Source organism: Myotis brandtii, unplaced genomic scaffold, assembly GCF_000412655.1.
Source record: "Myotis brandtii unplaced genomic scaffold, ASM41265v1 scaffold136, whole genome shotgun sequence".
NCBI classification, from domain to species: Eukaryota; Metazoa; Chordata; class Mammalia; order Chiroptera; family Vespertilionidae; genus Myotis; species Myotis brandtii.
In genome coordinates this window covers 2,409,252-2,428,191 of record NW_005354829.1, presented here as the reverse complement: position 1 = coordinate 2,428,191, position 18,940 = coordinate 2,409,252, and the positions used below count along the sequence as shown (strand labels likewise).

The 18,940-nt window shown below is 37.3% G+C and overlaps 2 protein-coding genes and 1 long non-coding RNA gene across 9 annotated transcripts in view; 1 reads left to right on the top strand and 2 right to left on the bottom strand.

Moving 5' to 3' along the window:
- Window positions 1-8,995, top strand: part of TMA16 (translation machinery associated 16 homolog) — a 19,701-nt gene extending 10,706 nt beyond the window's left edge. Inside the window, exons 3-7 of the mRNA XM_014534992.1 lie at window positions 2,577-2,614; window positions 3,932-4,016; window positions 5,203-5,351; window positions 6,913-6,955; window positions 8,768-8,995. Of these exons, the coding sequence (XP_014390478.1) occupies window positions 2,577-2,614; window positions 3,932-4,016; window positions 5,203-5,351; window positions 6,913-6,955; window positions 8,768-8,948 (496 nt within the window). The 3' untranslated portion in view covers window positions 8,949-8,995. The remainder of the gene's footprint in view (window positions 1-2,576; window positions 2,615-3,931; window positions 4,017-5,202; window positions 5,352-6,912; window positions 6,956-8,767) is intronic.
- Window positions 8,996-13,396: 4,401 nt separating this feature from the next.
- Window positions 13,397-16,648, bottom strand: LOC106725093. The gene is made up of 2 exons (XR_001360968.1): window positions 14,900-16,648; window positions 13,397-14,699 (listed from the first exon to the last, which is right to left on the bottom strand). It is a non-coding gene; the product is annotated as an uncharacterized LOC106725093 (long non-coding RNA).
- Window positions 16,649-16,684: 36 nt separating this feature from the next.
- MARCH1 (membrane-associated ring finger (C3HC4) 1, E3 ubiquitin protein ligase) overlaps window positions 16,685-18,940 on the bottom strand; it is a 622,174-nt gene continuing 619,918 nt past the window's right edge. For all 7 annotated transcript variants that reach the window (XM_005860516.2, XM_014534989.1, XM_014534990.1 and 4 more), the window contains one exon: window positions 16,685-17,948. In XM_005860516.2, the coding sequence (XP_005860578.1) occupies window positions 17,641-17,948 (308 nt within the window). In that variant the 3' untranslated portion in view covers window positions 16,685-17,640. The remainder of the gene's footprint in view (window positions 17,949-18,940) is intronic.

Sequence of the window (18,940 nt, the reverse complement as noted above, 5' to 3'; positions counted from 1 at the left end):
ATATTATGTGTCTTTATATTTAAAGTGGGTTTTGTTTTTGATTCACCCTCATAATCTGTCTTTTAATTGGTGCATTTATGCCACCTTTCAGAGCGCCACTAACTTTCAGAGTGCTTACTGATAGAGTTATTGCCATATCAGGTGGTTTCTGGGGCTTCTGGGGCCGGCCAGCGGCCTGGACTGGATCCGGTCCCGGGTGGCAGGCAGGCGGCTTCTGGGGTTGCACACGGGGCCTGGATGGCGGCTCCCGCTGGCGGCTCATGCTGTCCCGCCCTGCCTGCAGTATGCAAATTAGTCGCCATCTTTGTTGGTAGTTAATTTGCATATCACACTGATTAGCCAATGGGAGGCATAGTGAAGGTATGGTCAATTACCATGTTTGTCTATTATTAGATAGGTTTTCCCAGCATAGCAACATTTCATTATGTACTGTCATGTCTTGTCCCACAGGGTATGTAGTAAGGAATTCTAGACACTAAATGAAAATGACTTAGTATGAAAGGGTAACAAAGGGAAATTAAGTATAATGGGTAAGAATCTAGGAAACAACTACTTTTGAGAATCTCATATCTCTCTACTTTTCTTTATCCCAACTCATTCTCTTCAGGTTCAGGCCGTCATTGAGTTCATTCAGCCTGACCACTCACTAGATTCTTCCCTCCAGGCTTATTTAAAAGGAATGAATTCTTCTCAAAGCCATTCTCTACCCAGTTTTGAAGCATCTTTTTTTTTTTTAAAGTCAACTTTGAGGTATAAATAACATACAATAAAACAGACATATTTTAAGTGTACCGGTCTGGGGTTTTGATAATGAACTGGTGTAATCCCATGGTCAGTGTATAGTGTTTTTTCATCTTCCCAAAAGATTCCCTATTCTTCTTCCCGGTCAATCTTCACTCCAGCCTCAGGCAACCACTGATTTTCTCTTTATTTTGATAGATGAGATTTGTCTTTCTTAATGTTTCATATAAATGGAATCATATTGTAGGTAATATTGTGTGCCAGCTTTTTTCACTTAGCATAATGTTTGTGAAATTTATCCATTTTATTTCACATATTAGTTGTCTTTCTCTTTTATTACTGAATAGTATTCCATTGTATGGCTATGCAGTTTGTTTATCCATTCACCAGTTGATGGTCATTTGGATTGTTGAAAGTTTTTGGCTGTCATCAGGGTCTGCAAAATAAGGGCCCAACACTGGTTTTTATATAAAAAAGTTTTAGTGGAAAGTAGCTATGCGCATTCCTCTTGCATTGTCTGTTTCTGCTTTTAGGCTACAATGGTGGAGGCAAGTAGTTGCCACATGGTCCGCAGAGCCTAACATCTTACTATCTGGCCACTTAAAAAAATATTTGCCAGCCCCTACTATCATAAATAAAGCTGCCATTAACATTCATGTGGACATATATTTTCATTTTTCTTTTAGTTCCTAGAATTGGAATTGATGTATGTTTAAGAATATAAGAAATTAAGTTTATAAGAATTGTTGGTCATATGATAGGTGTAATGTTTAAGTATGTAAGAAATTGTCTTATCCAAAATGATCGTACCACTTTAGATTTTAATCACCAGTGTGTGTGTTACATTTGCTCCATATCCTCTCAAAAATATTGTATTATCAGTTTTTTAAAAAATTTATTCAGTATAAGTAGTATTTCAGTGTGGTTTAATTTGCACACTTAGTAATTTTGATGGTTAGCAATGTTAAGTATCTTATGAGTTTATTGGTCATTTGTATACCTTTGATTTGATGAAAAAAAATCTGTTGAAATCTTTTGTGCTTTTTTTAGTATTGGGTTGTCTCATTAAGTAGGAAGAACTGTTTGTATATTCTGAATGCAAATCCTTTGTTAATTATTTATCTTGTGAATATTTTCTCCCATTCTATGTTTAAAATTTTTTTTATAAAAGAGGTTTTATTTTATTATCCACTTTTCCAGTTGTTTAAAGTAGGAGAGTAAATCTGGTCAGCTTTGTTAGGACAGGGACAGTATTCTTAGTGGATGGCAAACACTAGTTATACAAAGCTCTCTTCTGGGTGACTTAGTATTTAGAATATAAACAAAAGGAGATACATACTGTCTAAACTGTTTTCTGAGAATAAATGAGTTCTTTGTTATAATTTTTTTCAAATGTATGAACAGTAAACATTCTGTTTTGTTCTTGTTGAAGTTTAAAAGTGACAGTAATGTATTTTGGTTTTGGTGGCAGAACTCAGTCTTCTAGAAGGTATTAATTACATCATCACTCTTTTGTGCACAATATTCTACAAAACCCACCTCAACATTCATAATCTAGTCAAGCTCTCATCTCTAATGTATAAAACTTATTGTTTTATACATATCCTTTAGTCATTGAAGAGCTAAGAAAATTTTTCTAATAACATTTCATTCCAGTGATTTAAAAAAAAGCATGATGTTCAGTGCTTCCTTATTAACAAAATTAATTTCATGTGTATGAAAGAATGATCTTTGAATTAAGGTTCTTTAGGCAGTTTTTCTTTTTGTTGTTTTGACAGATTTTAAAAGCGTGCTTTGAAAATTCTCTAACATACTTATGCACCTTTTCTTCCAAGGTTGAAGAATGAAAAGGCATTGCGGCTCAATCTTATTGGTAAGTGGACTTACTTATTTGACATTTTTGCTAGAGTATAGTGAAATTCTGCCCTATACCTATTTTTCTTTTGACTTTCCTAGTGAAATACTATTTTTATCTATGTGAATTTTCTTTACCAGGCTTGATTAAAACAGTACAAAATAAAATCAATTGTTAAACTCTTAGAACATCTATAATAATAAAAATGTAATATGCTAAATTAGACCGGAAGTCCTTCTGGACGACCTTCCAGAAGAAGCCGCAGCGGCGCAGGCTGAGCCCCTTGCACGAATTTCGTGCATCAGGCCTCTAGTTGTTAATAATATCTAACTTTGTTTTTCAAAAATTGTTCGGTTTATAATCACCTACCTATGTACCTGTCTACCTATTTGCTTTTGTCTGTCTGTCTATCTATCTATCTATCTATGGCTGAAGTTTAATTCTAGCTCCTTAATCATTAGAATTATGGCCTAAGTATTTTGGAAACAGCATATGTAATGTTTCCAAATATTCAGTTTATATCTCAGTATCATAATCTCTTTTTGGGGGTGAGAGGTGTCAAATTTACTGTTAGTAAATTTTTACTGATAAGCCTGAAATTTCAAAATAGTGACTATTAGGCTTTATTACTAAAATTAAAGGTATTTCAACCCTTACCGAACACTTCATAAGGTAATGGAGTAGTATTTCTAAGTGGGTTATCAGTCTCTGGGGTAGACCATTTCTTCATCTCTAATTTTGAGAAATCACTGTGCAAGTGACCTGGACGGTCTGATTTACTCATAAGAATGAGGTCCATTAGCTCTTTGTATCTGGCAGATCTTGTACACTTAATGTATTTACTAATTTTGAGGCCTTGAACACGTTACTTAACCATTCTCATTTGTAAGTGGGAATAATAATAGTACTAATTATAGGATTATGAAGCTCTTGACTTAGTGCTTGCTGCTTATAAAATGTTCTGCAGATACCATTTTCATTATTAATCTAATGTTTTCATTTTATTTGAGACAAGTTCTACCCTTTGCTTTTTAAATACTTAGAACTTCATGTTCTGTTAAAGTATTCTTGTTAAAAAATTTTTTTGCATCCTTATTGGATAAGAAATATATACAGAGAAGCATCCCTCTCGCTCCTGTTTCTTCCCCAAATTAAAATGTGACAATTTAATTTCTTACGACTGGTTTAATTAGCTTTGAGCCCACACAAGGTTTTATATTTAGTGTGGAAACAAAATTTGATACTGTTATAAACACGTTGATGTTGAAAATTAAAACGAATATTTCTTTACTTAAATGATGACCATGGTGTTTATCTTGGTACTTTTTGTTATAGGTGAAAAACTGCAGTGGTTTCAAAATCATCTGGATCCCAAAAAAGGAGGGTATTCAAAGAAAGATGCTTGTGAATTAATTGAAAGGTAAACACTGGGCATGTTATGAGAAAAGGGTCAGAAAAAGGAATTTTTCACTCTGGTTCTTCAAGAGACAGTTGTGTTCTGGATTTATAGAAGAGCAAATGGGCTTTATAATCAAAGAGCCTTTGGATTTATATCCTAGCCTCTTCACTTTAGCAGGCTGTAACTGTTCTGTACCTCACAGTGGTAGTTAATCCAATTTCTTGGGGTCAGTAAAGGCTTCTTGGGGATATATCATCTGAAGCGACAGCTGAAGGGTAGGGGTCAGAGGCACTTCAATCTGAGGGCAGATTGAAGAGCCTCTAGCAGAGACGAATATCTAAAAGGCCTACAGGTGAGAGTGCCATATATAGAGATCTGGCAGACATCTGATATGACTGAAATAACAGGTTCAAGGAGGTAATTGTGACAGGTATGATAAGTGACAACCAACTCGTGAAAGACCTCAGATATCATTATAAGAGTTTGGACTTTATCAAAGGACATTTCAGAACCATGGGAGGCTTTTACAGCAAGCTCTGGTGATGATCGATCATGTTTAAACTTTAGAAAGGTCACAGTAGTGAGAATGAGGACAATGGCCTGAGAGACCTGGCATTAGCCAGGAAACCGTTGAGAGGCTGATGAAACAAATACTCCAGGCAAGAGATGGTGGTAGTCTCTTGCTTAGTAGCAGTGTGGTGAAGCGAAGGGAAGAGAAGGTTTCCAGAGATATAAAAAAGGGAGAAGTCTCAATCTTTAGTGAAAACAGATGTGGCATAAAAGGGGGAAAGGAATGAAGGAGGACACTTTTATTCCTTATTTGGGCAGTCGGATGAATGGTCGTACTGTTTCTTGAGATAGGGAGCCAAAGAGATGGAGTAGGCTTGGTGGGGATGGGTGGGGTCAGGGAGGAGGACAAGTTCAGTTTTGATGTGTTAAGCCTCTACAGGACTTTCAAATAAAGATGTTCAGGACGTGGTTGAAAATGAGCATCTGAAGTTTAATAGATACTTTAATAGCAGGCGGTGATTTGGTTGCAAAAATATTGAGAATGGTTGAGTTATCCAGGGAAGGTCTGAGGTCTAAGGACTTGAACTCAGAGGAATATAAAGATTTAGACAGGCAAAGGCTGGGAATTATGTTTTCAATGAAATAGCATAAGCCAAAATGCAGACTTTGTAACTCGGATCATTTTCTTATTTTTCAGGTACTTAAATCGATTCAGCAGTGAGCTGGAGCAGATTGAATTACATAACAGCATCAAAGACAGGCAGGGAAGGCGGCACTGTTCCCGGGAGACAGTCATCAAACAGACGATGGAGCGGGAGCGACAGCAGTATGAAGGCTATGGCCTCGGTGTGTTCACTGCCATGCTCCTTTTTCTTTCTAACATACATAGCAATATCAGATTTGTAGTGCACTTCAAAGGTTTATTATTCTATTTAGTTTGATTTTCTTCCTTTGATTTCCTTTCTTTTGTGAGTATATGGAATCATTTTTAATTCATTCTTTTTTTTTCTACACTCCCCAAAACTGTCCATTGTGATAGTGACATCATTTCTTTCTACTGTGAAAGTAAAGTTTTTCCTTGCCTCTGGCACATACCTGTTTGCTTTGTTATAGAGTTACTACCTGCCCATCTCCAACTACATCTAAGTTTCTTTAGAAGGTGGTACTGTGTCCTTGTCGTCTTTGTAATTCTTGTAGAACCAAGCAGTGGTTGTTGCTGTCATTCTTGAGAAATACAGAAATCCAATATTCATTCTGGGCATGATAGCACTTCTTACCATTCCTAAGGACAAGTATGTCATTAGTTTACCAACACTGTCTGAAGAAAAGCACTTAAAAGGAGAAGGTACTTAAGGCTTACAAAGCCCACAGACCCGTGGTCGGCAAACTGCGGCTCGCAAGCCACATGCGGCTCTTTGGCCCCTTGAGTGTGGCTCTTCCTAAGCCTTAGGAGTACCCTAATTAAGTTAATAACAATGTACCTACCTATATAGTTTAAGTTTAAAAAATTTGGCTCTCAAAAGAAATTTCAATCTTTGTACTGTTGATATTTGGCTCTGTTGACTAATGAGTTTGCCGACCACTGCCACAGACAGATAACAACCCAAAGCCTGCATATAGCCTGCAAATGGTATTGATTGGCTTATTAATTCTTAGTATTAAAAAAAACCTGGTGATTTCTCATGAAAAATATAGATTTCTGGCTTGCCTTAAAAAATCAGATGGTCTGGCAGCATAATCTGCTAGACGTACAGTACTCACCTTTTCATCTAAAGGAAGCCCTTATGGCTTCTCTTTGGCATTTCCGAATTTCCAGCATCACTACTTGCGCTTTGAGGCCATTATTAAGTAAAATAAGGGAACACAAGCACTGAGATACCACAACAGTAGATCTGATAACCAAGACGACTACTAAGTGGCCGACAGCAGGTTGGTTGAGACACTGAACAAAGGGGTGGTTCACGTCCCAGTCGGCACAGAGGGGGGCATTGTGAGATGTCATCAAGCTGCTCAGAATGGCTCACAATTAAAAACTTAGGAATTGTTTTATTTCTGGAATTTTCCATTTCATAACTTTAAATTGCAGTTAACCTCAGGTGACTGAAACTTTGGAAAGTGAAATTGCAGATAAGGGAGGATTACTGTAGATTTGTTTTCTTTTACAGATTCGATGCTAGAATTTATTATTTAATAGCATTCTTAAATCACCTTAAGCTAAGCCTTTTATTTTTGCAAAACTTACTTTCATGTAGCATTATAACAATGCTTTGGAATTTTGTTTTGCTTTAGATGATCTTGTTGTCTGTCAATTATTATTTATTGCATCTGATATAATAAATGAGGAAACTATAAAATGTTGTAATTTAGAAAACATTACCTAATGGATATAAATTATTTTCTTTCCCAGAGATTCCAGATATTCTAAATGCAGGTAATCTGAAAACTTTTAGGTGAGTTTGTCACTTTTATTGTTCCCTGAACAGCATGTCAGATACATGAGACATAAAATTTCTTCTTTTCAGTGTAGACATCAGAGCTGACAGAAAGTCAGGTTGTTTTTTTTTTAACCTTTTCTCTTTTATCAGACAAAGTAGAATTTTCCAAGTTGTGTTTATTTGAAACACCAGATATACACTGAAATGCTAGTGACATGAGACTTTTATTTCCTTTTCAAAACATTTTAAAATGCTTTACTGTAGTACTTAAAAGAACCTGATCTCACTATTCCTCACCAATTCTTATTTAAAAAAAAAAAGAAATAAAAGCAACTGATGTGATGGCTCAGAGTTACATCCCACACTGTTTGCAGGATCCTCTGTTGGAGAAGTTGGTTAATGGAAAGTGATAACACGGGAAGGCTGAGTCTCCTGAACCAGGTGGTCCGTGGTCTCTAACAGCACTCTGAGTAGGATTTCAGTTTTTTCCAACTTGGCTTCTTTGTCTTGAAAAAATGATTCCTATTAACCTTTTTGATATTAGATTATGTTGATGGGTCTCAAATTTATGTTAATTGAGATTAGATAAATTAAGTCCAGTCGTATTCTTTGATACCTTTAAGCTCATTTTATAGTTTTATACTTTTGAATTCATAGAAAAATACTGGGTATTTAGTACTTACAAAATATTGGCTCTAATAAAGTTCACCGATCATATTTAAGAAGTACTTTACTTTTTAGCTCATGTATATCCTATCTAATAATAGACAAACATGGTAATTGACCGTACCTTCGCTACACCTCCCATTGGCTAATCAGCATGATATGCAAATTAACCGCCAACCAAGATGGCGGTTAATTTGCATGCGTAGGCTCCAAGCGGTGGAGCGAAGCCTGACGGCCCAGGGCCAGTGGAGCAGCAAGGCCTGACGTTTCTGGGGCAGCTGGAGCAGCGAGGCCTCACGGCCCCGGGGCCGGCGGAGCAGCGAAGCCTGACGTTTCCGGGGCCGGCTCCGGCCAGAACTCAGCCAAAGTGAAGGCCTGGGCCCCGGGTGCTGGAGGCAAACCGGTGCCAGCAGCCAGGGGAAAGGAAGGCCTATTGCATGAATCTCTTCATGCAACAGGCCTCTAGTGTATTTATATTCTAGATACATAGAGTTTAAGATTCTTTTTATACCTTCATTACTTTTTTTGCCTGTAATATTAATCAGTTAGATATATAAATGTGCTCTTTATTTCTAAAACAAGTATGTTCTGCCTCTCCGAAAGAAAGCCAGAAAAGAGAAGAATTTAGCATAGACTATTTTTAGTATTGCTGGAGTTCAGTTCTCAAAACAGTCTTCACATTGCCCCTCAAGTAAATAAAATGTAAGATTGTCACAGTAAATGCTGAGATTGAAATACTCAGTTTTCTATTATAACCATACAAGTTGTTTGATGACTGAAATTTATCTGTGACTTACCACTGTGTGTGAAAAAATCTTTTCTGACTCTGTATTTTGGAGAGTTGCCAGGTATGATACAGTTCCTACTTGTGAGATTCTTGATACCATAGAGCCCTATTGACCGAAGTGTTCTGGTTAGAGAGAGTAAAAGAATGGAACAGAGCCTCCTTGTAATTTTTGTGTAACATTTTCCTGTATTGCTTTGGGAGTTTTGAATATATGGGATTCTCTCTAATGCATTTATATTGTTTCTCTCTAGTGCATTTGAATCTGCTGTAAATTTACAAATTTTGTTCTGCTCCTTTCAGAGTTTTGAATATTGACTTTTTCTTGCTTCCCACCTCACAGCCTGCCAACCATGTATACTCTTTCTTTTGCGTAGGGAATGGGATTTTGATCTGAAGAAATTGCCAAACATTAAAATGAGAAAAATGTGTGCTAACGATGCAGTTCCCAAGAAACACAAGAAGAAAACTACTACACCTGTGGACAAAGATTTAGGGGAGCTACAGCTACATGAGGAATCAAGTGACTCAGATGAGGAAATGACTGCAGTGGCCTAATTGTTCTTTACTTGAGTTGAAAATAGGTAATTTGAGAATCTCAAGTTGCATTTGAATTGATTATGTTAAAGAATTGTGTAGATACAAGAATTTGCTATTTAGCTCATCTTACAAGATGAGAATACCATTTGCAGCTTAAAAAACAATGTTTTGATTTTTATTTAAAAATGAATGTTGCTTTTTATTTACATTAAATTGCTAAAATAGATACAGTGACATAAAATAAAATAGTGACCTTTAAGATCGATTTTATCTTACTATCTGGGGCAGGAAGGAGCATTATGAATAAGGACAAAAAATGTTTTAGTTCTTTTCCTCATGTTTACTTAGGATCACCTAATCTCACATTTGGGGGCAATGACAGCAACCTGTTTTCTAAAAGGGTCCTGTGGGTACGTCTTCAGCAGTGATGATAGCAAAATTGCCTTTTACTAATGTTCCTCTTAAACATTAAATCTAAATATAACATGGAATGCCTATACACTGATGGATTATACATTATTTTTATTTATTATCTTTGAGCCAGAGCTAAATGGTAAGGAAAAAAAAATGCAGTGACTATTCTTAGGTTGATCTCTCACACATAATCTGCTATCTTTTGATAAAGGGAATAGATGATTTCAGGTTAGCTCTTTTTGTTTGCATATTTTCTACTTTCTCATTGTGAAAAGTGATAGATTTTATTTGTGGAAACCTAAAGATTAGAGAACCAATTTTTTCAGTTGTGTTATTTTTTCTTCTAAGAGGTAGGTTAAAAGACAACTAGTATAACTCAGTATTTCAAGTGTCATGAATATTATGGAGGTAGTAGGTTGTTCTTCGCAGAACTTGCATGCAAGTATCCTTTAGTCTATTTCTGAAGGGTGAAATGCAAGTATATTGGAGTCTTTTCAAGAAAAAGGAATAAAACATTAATGCTATATGAGGTTAACTAGGTATCAACTAAATTATATTAACAGTTTATTAAAAATGTTATGGATTTTTTACTTTTGAAAATTAAAAATAAAATTTATTTTTATAATTTCACTTCTAATTATTTCATTTGCAGTGATGTAACTGCTGCTGACTTGCCTTTGCTTTAGTGATCTGTGTGAAAGTATGGGTTATGGTTACATAAGAAGGTCTCTATCTCTAATCATTAGAAAATTTCCTTGTTTGGAGGATTTATATTTAGTCTCAAACAGCTATGAAAACTGAGTCATAAATTATAGTAAAGAGAATAGTAAGTGTGTTATGTGGTCTGATATTTAAAAAGCCATGCTGTCAGGTGAGTAACTTGTGAAAGTGACATATTATTCTTCCCCTCAAACATTTGTTTCTAGTTTTCCCTATGATACCAAAGCAAAAAAAATGTAACAAGACACAGTGCTTGGAACTAGAACAGATAAATATTTGTTGAATGATTGACTTTATCATCTAGAACCACACTTGCCATGTCACTTCTTGCTGGACCAAAGTAGCCTAAGACATACTTTGTCTTTGGAGTAATGCTTTTAAGTGATATACTTAATCTTTATCTGTGGAACATGTTCTTTCTGCAGTAATAACTTGTGCTCCCTTATCTAGACTCCTTTTAGATCCGTAGTCTGTCTTTGTATGATGGCTTCTGTAGTCCATGGCCATGGAACAGAGACAGAGTAACTCACTTTGTTAGCACTTCTGTATAAACTAGGGCCTATCAAAGTTTTTTTTTTTTTTTGTAAGAACCAGATAGTAAATATTTTAGGTATTACAGGCCAGGTGTGCTTTCTGTTGTATAATTGTGTGTGTGTGTGTGTGTGTGTGTTTTGCCACCCTTTAAAAATGTAAAAACCATTCTTAGTTCAATGCCGTTCACAAATAGGCTGCAGGATGGATTTGGCCTGCTTGCCATAGTTTGCCAACTGCTGCTCTAAATCAGTGAGCTGAACTTCCATGGACATAGGCCAGTGATACACTTCTAAGCTCAGAGCAACTAACTCTGACATCCGTGGTCTCTTTTCCTAATATCCTAGTCACTTCCTTGCCTTACCAACTGAAGTGTTTTTCTAGTTTTCTAGCCTCAAATACAAGCTTTTTCTACTCATATCCCTTGTACTTCAGGGGCAGAGGTTGGATAGGTGTCCTCTTTGCTCTACTGCCACGTTCAGGTAATTTCTCCCTTAGTTCCTTGCAGTTCTGTTATTTTTTCCCCCTTTCCTTATTGTCTTACCTCCCAGAAGGACCTTCTGTTCATTCCTTGAAGATTTTAGCTCTTGGCTCAGTTTTCTTCTCTCCTATTTCAATAATTTTAGTGATCCCAGTAGCCTTGTGAATAGCAGATCTCACACTGTGTTCTTGAAGTTTCTCAGTCTTTTTCTCTCTCCCTTCAGAGGCCTTTAGGTGGTCACACCCACCCAGATCCTTAGCACCTGAAGTTTCTATAAACTTGACTTTGAGCATCTCCTTCTCCATTCTCTGTCTCCCATCCCTCTCCATTGCTGAAGTTCCTAGTGGCTTCCTTGCATGTGCTCTCAATTCCTGCCTGACTGCACAGTGTTCCTCTTTCAACACCCAAACCAAGTAAGGCTCACTTAACTGTCCCCTTCTACCTGCTCCCAGGCAGCTCAGCCTTGCTGGAGACTATCAGACAGACCATTTTCCCATTTTTGTTTCCAAATCTCAAGTGGATTCTCAACACTGTTTAGCAATTCTACTGGGTTTCCCCTAAGAAGCTCATTTTTCAACTCTGAGGTAATTTCTTTTTACTGCTCTTTCATGCTTCCTAGTTTGACTTTAATACTACCTTCCCCAGTGTTCAGCTGTTAACTTTTTATACATAATTGAGAAAACATAAACTTATTTTCTTTCGATTTAATGGGTATAGTAGCTTTTCTCCTTTCAAAGGCCAATCCTTCCACTCCTGTTCTGGATCCCACTCCCTATTGCCTTCTCAGGAACCTTGATTCTCCCCAAGTTTTTCACCTCATTTCTCAAGCCAAAAAAAAAAAAAAGGATATAAATCATCATTGATTCTTCTCTTTCTTCCCTGCCCTCCCCCAGTCTAATGTAATTAGTGGGTATTTCTGGTTTCTTAGTTCCAAAAAGAATGTTAAATCAGCCCATGTCAGGCGATCTCCGCTGGTCACCCTCCCCTGAGCCACCATGCCTTTGGCTGTACTGTGTGCAGTGGCTTCCTGGCGCCTTCATGTCACCATTCTTGCTCCACTTAACCCATTCTCCAGAGCTGCGCATTTTAAGAATGTACACTAAGATATGCTGCTCATTTGTTGAATGTTGTCGCAGTATCATTCCATCACATTTTTAATCGTGTGTTTGTTTCTTTGATGTATGATTTTGTTTCTAACCACTTTTTAAAAAGACTTTACTTTTATAGAGCAGTTTCAGGTTTACATCAAAATGGAAAGGTAAAAGAGATCTTCCGTATAGCCCCTGCCCTCACACACGTGTAGCCTCCCCCATTATCGACATCCCCCACCAGAATGGTACACCTGTAATAATTGACAAGCCTACAATGACATCCATCACATTTTGAATGAAATTCAGGTTCGGAGCGCAGCCAAAGAGTCCTGCAATGATTCCTGACTGCCTCTCCAACCTCAGCTTGTTTCCACTAGCCCTTCAGACACACTGGCCTTCTGTCCATTCCTAAAATACCCAAGCTGTTTCCTACAGTGGGACAGCTCTGTGCTGGCATCCTGATGACCATGAGTGTGGCCACTTAGGCCAGGTTTGATCACAGCCAACCTGAGCTTTAGAAGAATGCCCTGTGATCTTCCTGGAACACGATATGAGATGCTTGTGAGAAACTGTCATCGGCCCCTTCACCTTTGCCTCCCTATCTTACAGGGATGACCTGTGGCCCAGTTTGTCATTGCCTCCTGGGTTGTGATGAGGTAGCAGTGTTTCCACCTGTCATCTCTTCAGGGTGTAGCTGCAGGCCATAACATTGCTCAGCTGCATGTGGAATCAGCATCTCAGTAACAGTGGGCCCCAGCCCATACATTCCATCATCCTGTCATCTGGCCCTTTTCTTTTTGTGCCTTTCCTTGGGGCAAGACTCAGACAGCTGGCTCCATAGCTCGGGTTTCTTTTGCTATCTAGGTAATGAACTGCCTGACACTAACAAGGGCTTGTGGTTTCTTTACTGGCTGAACCTTGCTTGACATTTCCCAGTCAGGACGTGGGCACTTGCTGTTTTCTCTGCCTGTGTTGTCATCTTTAAAGCAGGGTTTGAAAGTTTGTATAATTATTTCTGTTGTTTTCCCCCGTTAGTGCATGTTTATCAGACTCTACAATGTCATGGGTTAGTCAGTCTATGTTGGCCTTAAAATAATTTTAAATATGTTCACACTCAGATTAAAAACCCAGACCATTGAAAAATCTGAATAACTCCCTCATTTGAATGTTGCAGATACAAATCAGCAGAAATTCTGGTAAGTTAAAAAAAAAACTATGGAAACCACAAAAAAGGTACGAGTCACTTGTTTAATATACAAAGTCTTTCACAGATAATTATATTCTTTTCCTTAATTTGTCTTAATACACATTATTCACAAAACAGTAAAGTGTTAATGCAAGAGAATTAGGTAAAACCAAAAAAGTACAAATGCTCAACCTCAAAAATTGCACACAGTCAAAATAATTGTTTCTTGTTTGTTTTAATGCAAAATCCAATCTCAAAGTGGGCTTTCGTCAGATATGAGGAAACAGCCCAAAATAACAGGATGTCCTTTCAACTGTATTGATATGTAAAATAGCACCTTTGGGCTGATTTAAGGAAAGAAAAAAGGTTTTCATCTTTCTTAAAGTGTGAGTCCTACACCATTATTACATAACAACTACAATAATGATGATAATGAGTTTTAATAGCTCCACTTTGTTCCAAAATGTTCATTGGCAAGGCAAGGCTAGGTAAACTGTATCAGTCTTCCCCATCTCACCCTAGTGACAATGATAATAATGTCACTGCACTGATGAGCTAATTTCCCAACCAAAGACTCGCTGTTTGAGGAGGACCCAAGGACCTTTTGCACAAGATAAATGTAACTATGGGGCCATCTCTCTGGGACTAGAATCACATGTACCAGCAGCTCAGAGTGAAGATTTAATCCTGGGGCATTCAGTATATATACCTATCTTCTTTCAGTTCTCCATTGCTCACTCAGGTTGATGGGATCATTTCTGTTTTTGTTTTTCTTTTCTATTTTGGTTTGTGTTTATACTTAAGCTTCATGGCCCTTTGCACTTCACTTTTAAAAAGATACTTGAATCTTAATTCTTTATAATTTAATCTTTGATCCTATATAATAAAAGTGGCAGTTCTTTAAAAAAAATTAACAGCATAAAGCTATGTGATGTATGGGATGGATAATACCACAGATTCATGATTATAAGAATCCAAAGTTCTGAACAGAACTGTCAGCTCATTCGTCAATGTCAGTCCTTTGTTTCAATTCCATTTTATTTCTTCCATGAATGGGGAAACGTGCTTTGGAAAAATCGTCATCCTGGAGAGCAGCTCTTCTCTTTGAAGGGTATGTCCAGTCCACATAGTTCCTGTTACAAAGCCAAATCCTTCGAAAGGGCAAATGCACCATTGCCACACAGAACATAAGAAGAAAATAATCCACATTAGGTTTCAAGTCCACATAGTTATTTAGATTGAACCATAAACAGCCATTGCAGAAAAAGTTTTAAAAAGATTTAAATTCAGGAGTTCAGGGTTCAAAACGGTCAGAAGAATAGCAGAATAAAATACTGACTTTTAACCTGCTAGGGAGCTCTATTTTCTTACCATTGCCACACAGAACATAAGAAGAAAATAATCCACATTAGGTTTCAAGTCCACATAGTTATTTAGATTGAACCATAAACAGCCATTGCAGAAAAAGTTTTAAAAAGATTTAAATTCAGGAGTTCAGGGTTCAAAACGGTCAGAAGAATAGCAGAATAAAATACTGACTTTTAACCTGCTAGGGAGCTCTATTATTTTCTCATTTCAAAAAAAGTCAAAGCCTGTACAAGTTCATGTTGAGAATTTAGGTATGGTTTTAAGATAATACCCTTTCATCTTTTGTCATTTATACAGTAATGCTCACCTTTACTTTTCATCCCAGAAATGTGTTCTTAGTGTTGAGGGAAGCCCTTAATACACGAGGCCTTATTTTAGCCAGTCACCTGCCACTGTGAAATGAGCTATGCACTGATCTATTTTGCCTAGGTCTGCACAGTATATAAACAGTATTTGTGGTGCTAACAATCCTTTTCTTTCCAGAGCAAACAAAAGAGAAATCATTTCTTTGTTTGTTGGTGGCTAGATTTTTCCACCCAGGAATATTTATAAACAGCATGTTGCCATCTCTAAACCATAGGAAACATGGATTAGTAAAAAGCTTAGGGAAATTAACAGTTCAGTTGAATCAAGGTTAATCCCTTGGGTGGAGGGGGGCATGGAGTTTAGTTTGTTTAAGGTCCTTATTTTTTATTACTAGTACACCGTTTATGTCCTTATTTGTACAGAAATTTTGGTTCAGGTTAATTACCCCAACTTTGTTTTCTCATTGCCTTTATTCCACATCCCTACAATACGTTTTAAGAAAGATGAGTTTCAAACCTTTTGTTTCCTGCCTGAATGAGAATATTTTTCTCATGTATGTACATGGATACACACACACACACAGGATAGACATTGTTTCCCTTTATTTCTAGGAATCGGGACTGTTGGACTCAGTGTCAGCCACTACTAATAGTCATCTTTCTCATTAAAAGGTTATTTCTTTCCCCTTTTTCCTATGATAATCAGTGAAGAACAAGCACACGGATAATTACAAAGTGCGTCAATGTGATACCCGGATTTGTGCAATGCGATACCCATGCTTTGGTTCTTATGGCCACCACGGTTGCCTTTTCACAATAATAAATATGACAGCTAACAAAAATAAATCACCTCTTTAAAATGTAAGACATCTTTTTTGACAGGCCACTATATCTATAATCATTAGTCTAGCTCACTGCAACATCATTCACACCAGTTTTACATGAATATGCAAAGAACACAATAATCAACTGAACTGTCAAACCTAAACAACTCAATTTATTACTTATCACAGAATCTGTTGAATGTTTTTGCTTCCCAGCTGAGCAAGGGAAATACTGTCAGCTTTTAAAAATAGAGTTGAAATGCTTAACTATTCATCTGTCAAGTTGACACATTGTATGGATTTTTTTTTTTTAAAAAGCCTTACACATTTGACTTAATAACAAAATATTTAATTGTTATTTTCCCCTTCAGAAGTGCTTCATCATAGCAGACAAGTTTCTTTCAGAATCTTGCCCCGGGCAGATGGCTGTATCTTTCTCTACTTTCGTTTTTTCATCCTTTAGTGACTTCGTCTAACTTTTCAACCAGCCTATTTAATTTGATTAATTTAGTGCTTTGTAAAATTATAACATTTATGAGACTTTGAGTGAAAGAGTGAATTAAGCTGCTGTTTTGAAGTATTCAACTGTTGAATGAATCAGAGGCTCTGTCTCCAAGTTTAGGGCTGTGCTAAGCCAATATAGTTAATTCAAATTGAGATGTGCTATAAGGATAAAGTACAAACTGAATTTCAAAGACTTGGTTCATAAAAAGAGATGTAAACTACCTCAATTTTTTATTGAGATTAGGGAGAGAAACATCGATTTGTTGTTCAATTATTTATGCATTCATTGGTTGATTGTTGTATGTGCCCTGACCAGGGATCAAACCTGTGGGACCATGCTCTAACCAGCTGAGCTACCCAGCCAGAGTCAATAATTTTTAATATTGATAACATGTTGAAATGACTTGAATACATAGGGTCAAATAAAAGACATTCTCAAAATTAATTCCACTTATTTTCTTTTAAAAGCTTCCAATGGGGCTGCTAGAAAAATTTAAATTTACATAGGTAGCCTGCACTTGTAGCTCAACATTACACTTCTGCTACACTACACTGTTTTAGAGGGTCCAGATAAAATATGGAACCTGAGACTTCGTTTCAACTTATGTGGATATTTAACAGCCAAATAATCGCCCCCCCTCCCCCAAATCTCTGAAAATCTTTTGTTCACCATTTAAATAAAATTCCAAGTTAATATCTTCAAATACATACTGTGTCTTTTAAAATCATGCATCTGTCAAAACAACTGGACTGCACTAACCATCAAATTCTGTTCTCCGTCAAAGTGTGAATATCAAAGATGCATCCTCCGAGTGTGCTTCTGATGTGCCTGAGGGGCAATGCGGACAATTTCAAGCTTAAAACCAACTATGCTTGCTATTTCCAGACGAGATAGTTAACATCACGAGGCCTTAGAAGAAATACACATTGCAATTCAAGTCTGTGTTCTTAAACTCTCCCCTGCTACTGTGAAGACTCGTGTGCCCATTTGGTCTGATGATGAACATTGCCTGAAAGTATTCCTTGCTCCGGCGACTTTTAATCCTTTCAGAGACGACTCTTCAGCAAACTTGTCACGTTTCCGTATCACTTCAGACTCTGTTTCATGGGGTCTTGTCATTTGGTGTCTTCTCCTCCTTTCCTTTCTAAGCCAAATAAGGGAAACGAGTCAGTGAGAGAAAGGGGAGAAGATACAGAAAGTGAGTAATTCAGGATCATCTCTGTCATTTGTTGTGACCGAGGGTTAGAAAGATCTTCTTGGAAGGAACTCCCACCTGTTGCATCAGTCACACCGGCATCACTTCCGGAGGGCTGTCTTCTGCGGGGGGCAGGGAGGGCGGGGAATTTGGACCCGTTTGTGACACAGGCACCACGACCGCATCCTTGGTGTCCGTGTTTACGTTACACGAGAAGCTCTTCTCCTGCTTTTTGGCAGTGTCTGGGCAGTTCTGCACAAAGATTACACGGTTGTAGGCCTTCAACCTGCGCCACAACTGGACGTAGGCTTTACACTGTACATACATGAAGACGAGACCTCCTGTGAAGCCGATGGCCACCACAACCAGTTTTGTCCAGAATGGCCATTCTAGGACACCTTGAAGCAAAAAGAGAATGTTATCAATGTATTTGGTAATCTTTCTCCATGACCCCTTCAAAAGACCATGCCTGCCTGCTGTGGCTCAGTGGTTGAGCGTGGACCCATAAACCAGGAGGTAATGGTTGGATTCCCCATCAGGGCACATGCCCAGCTTGCTGGCTTCATCCCCAGTAAGGGGCGTGCAGGAGGCAGCCGATCAATGATTCTCTCATCGTTGATGTTTCTATCCCTCTTCCTTCCTCTCTTTGAAATAAATAAAAACATTTAAAAATAATTGTGGGTAAGGAATAGATTGCTATATAAATGTTAAATTTTGTGGATAAGAATTATAACCTGAATTGCTTAATTGCTTTCAAATATTCTAAAGATGTTAACATTGTATGTGAAGAAATTCTCTTTCCTACCACTGTAATGATCTCTCATATTTTTCCACCTATTATCAAGTGATCAGATACTACATTAGACTTTTGATATGTACTTTGACATTTATTCCTTGTAGCTAAATCTTTAAGGAGGACAGTGAACATAGTGAAAGAATCAGACTTTAAAATCCTTTTAACAAGGTAAAGTAATAGGTAGATGTGTGAGATTGTACCTACAAGTCTGTCTCTCCACCCTCATTCCCTTAAATTAAAAGAAAGAGAGAGAGAGAGAGAGAGAGAGAGAGAGAGAAAAGAAAGAAGATACCACATCTCACCAGAGAAGGAGAATTCCTAAGTGCAGACATGCATAAGATTTAGGATTGCAGTCACTTTAGTCAAAATTTAATAAAATTTTTATTTTGTTACTGAGAACCACCACTTTCCTCTCCCCCCACCCCAATATGGCCAAAATAGTGTCATCTAAACATGTTTTCAATGCAAAAATCATTAATATGTTTATTATACAGCAAAAGATAAAGGCTGCATCCCTTAAAAATGGAGGTAATACTAGTCTTTACCTCATGGGGTTTTAGTGTGGATTAAATGAATTAATAGTTCTTGACACAT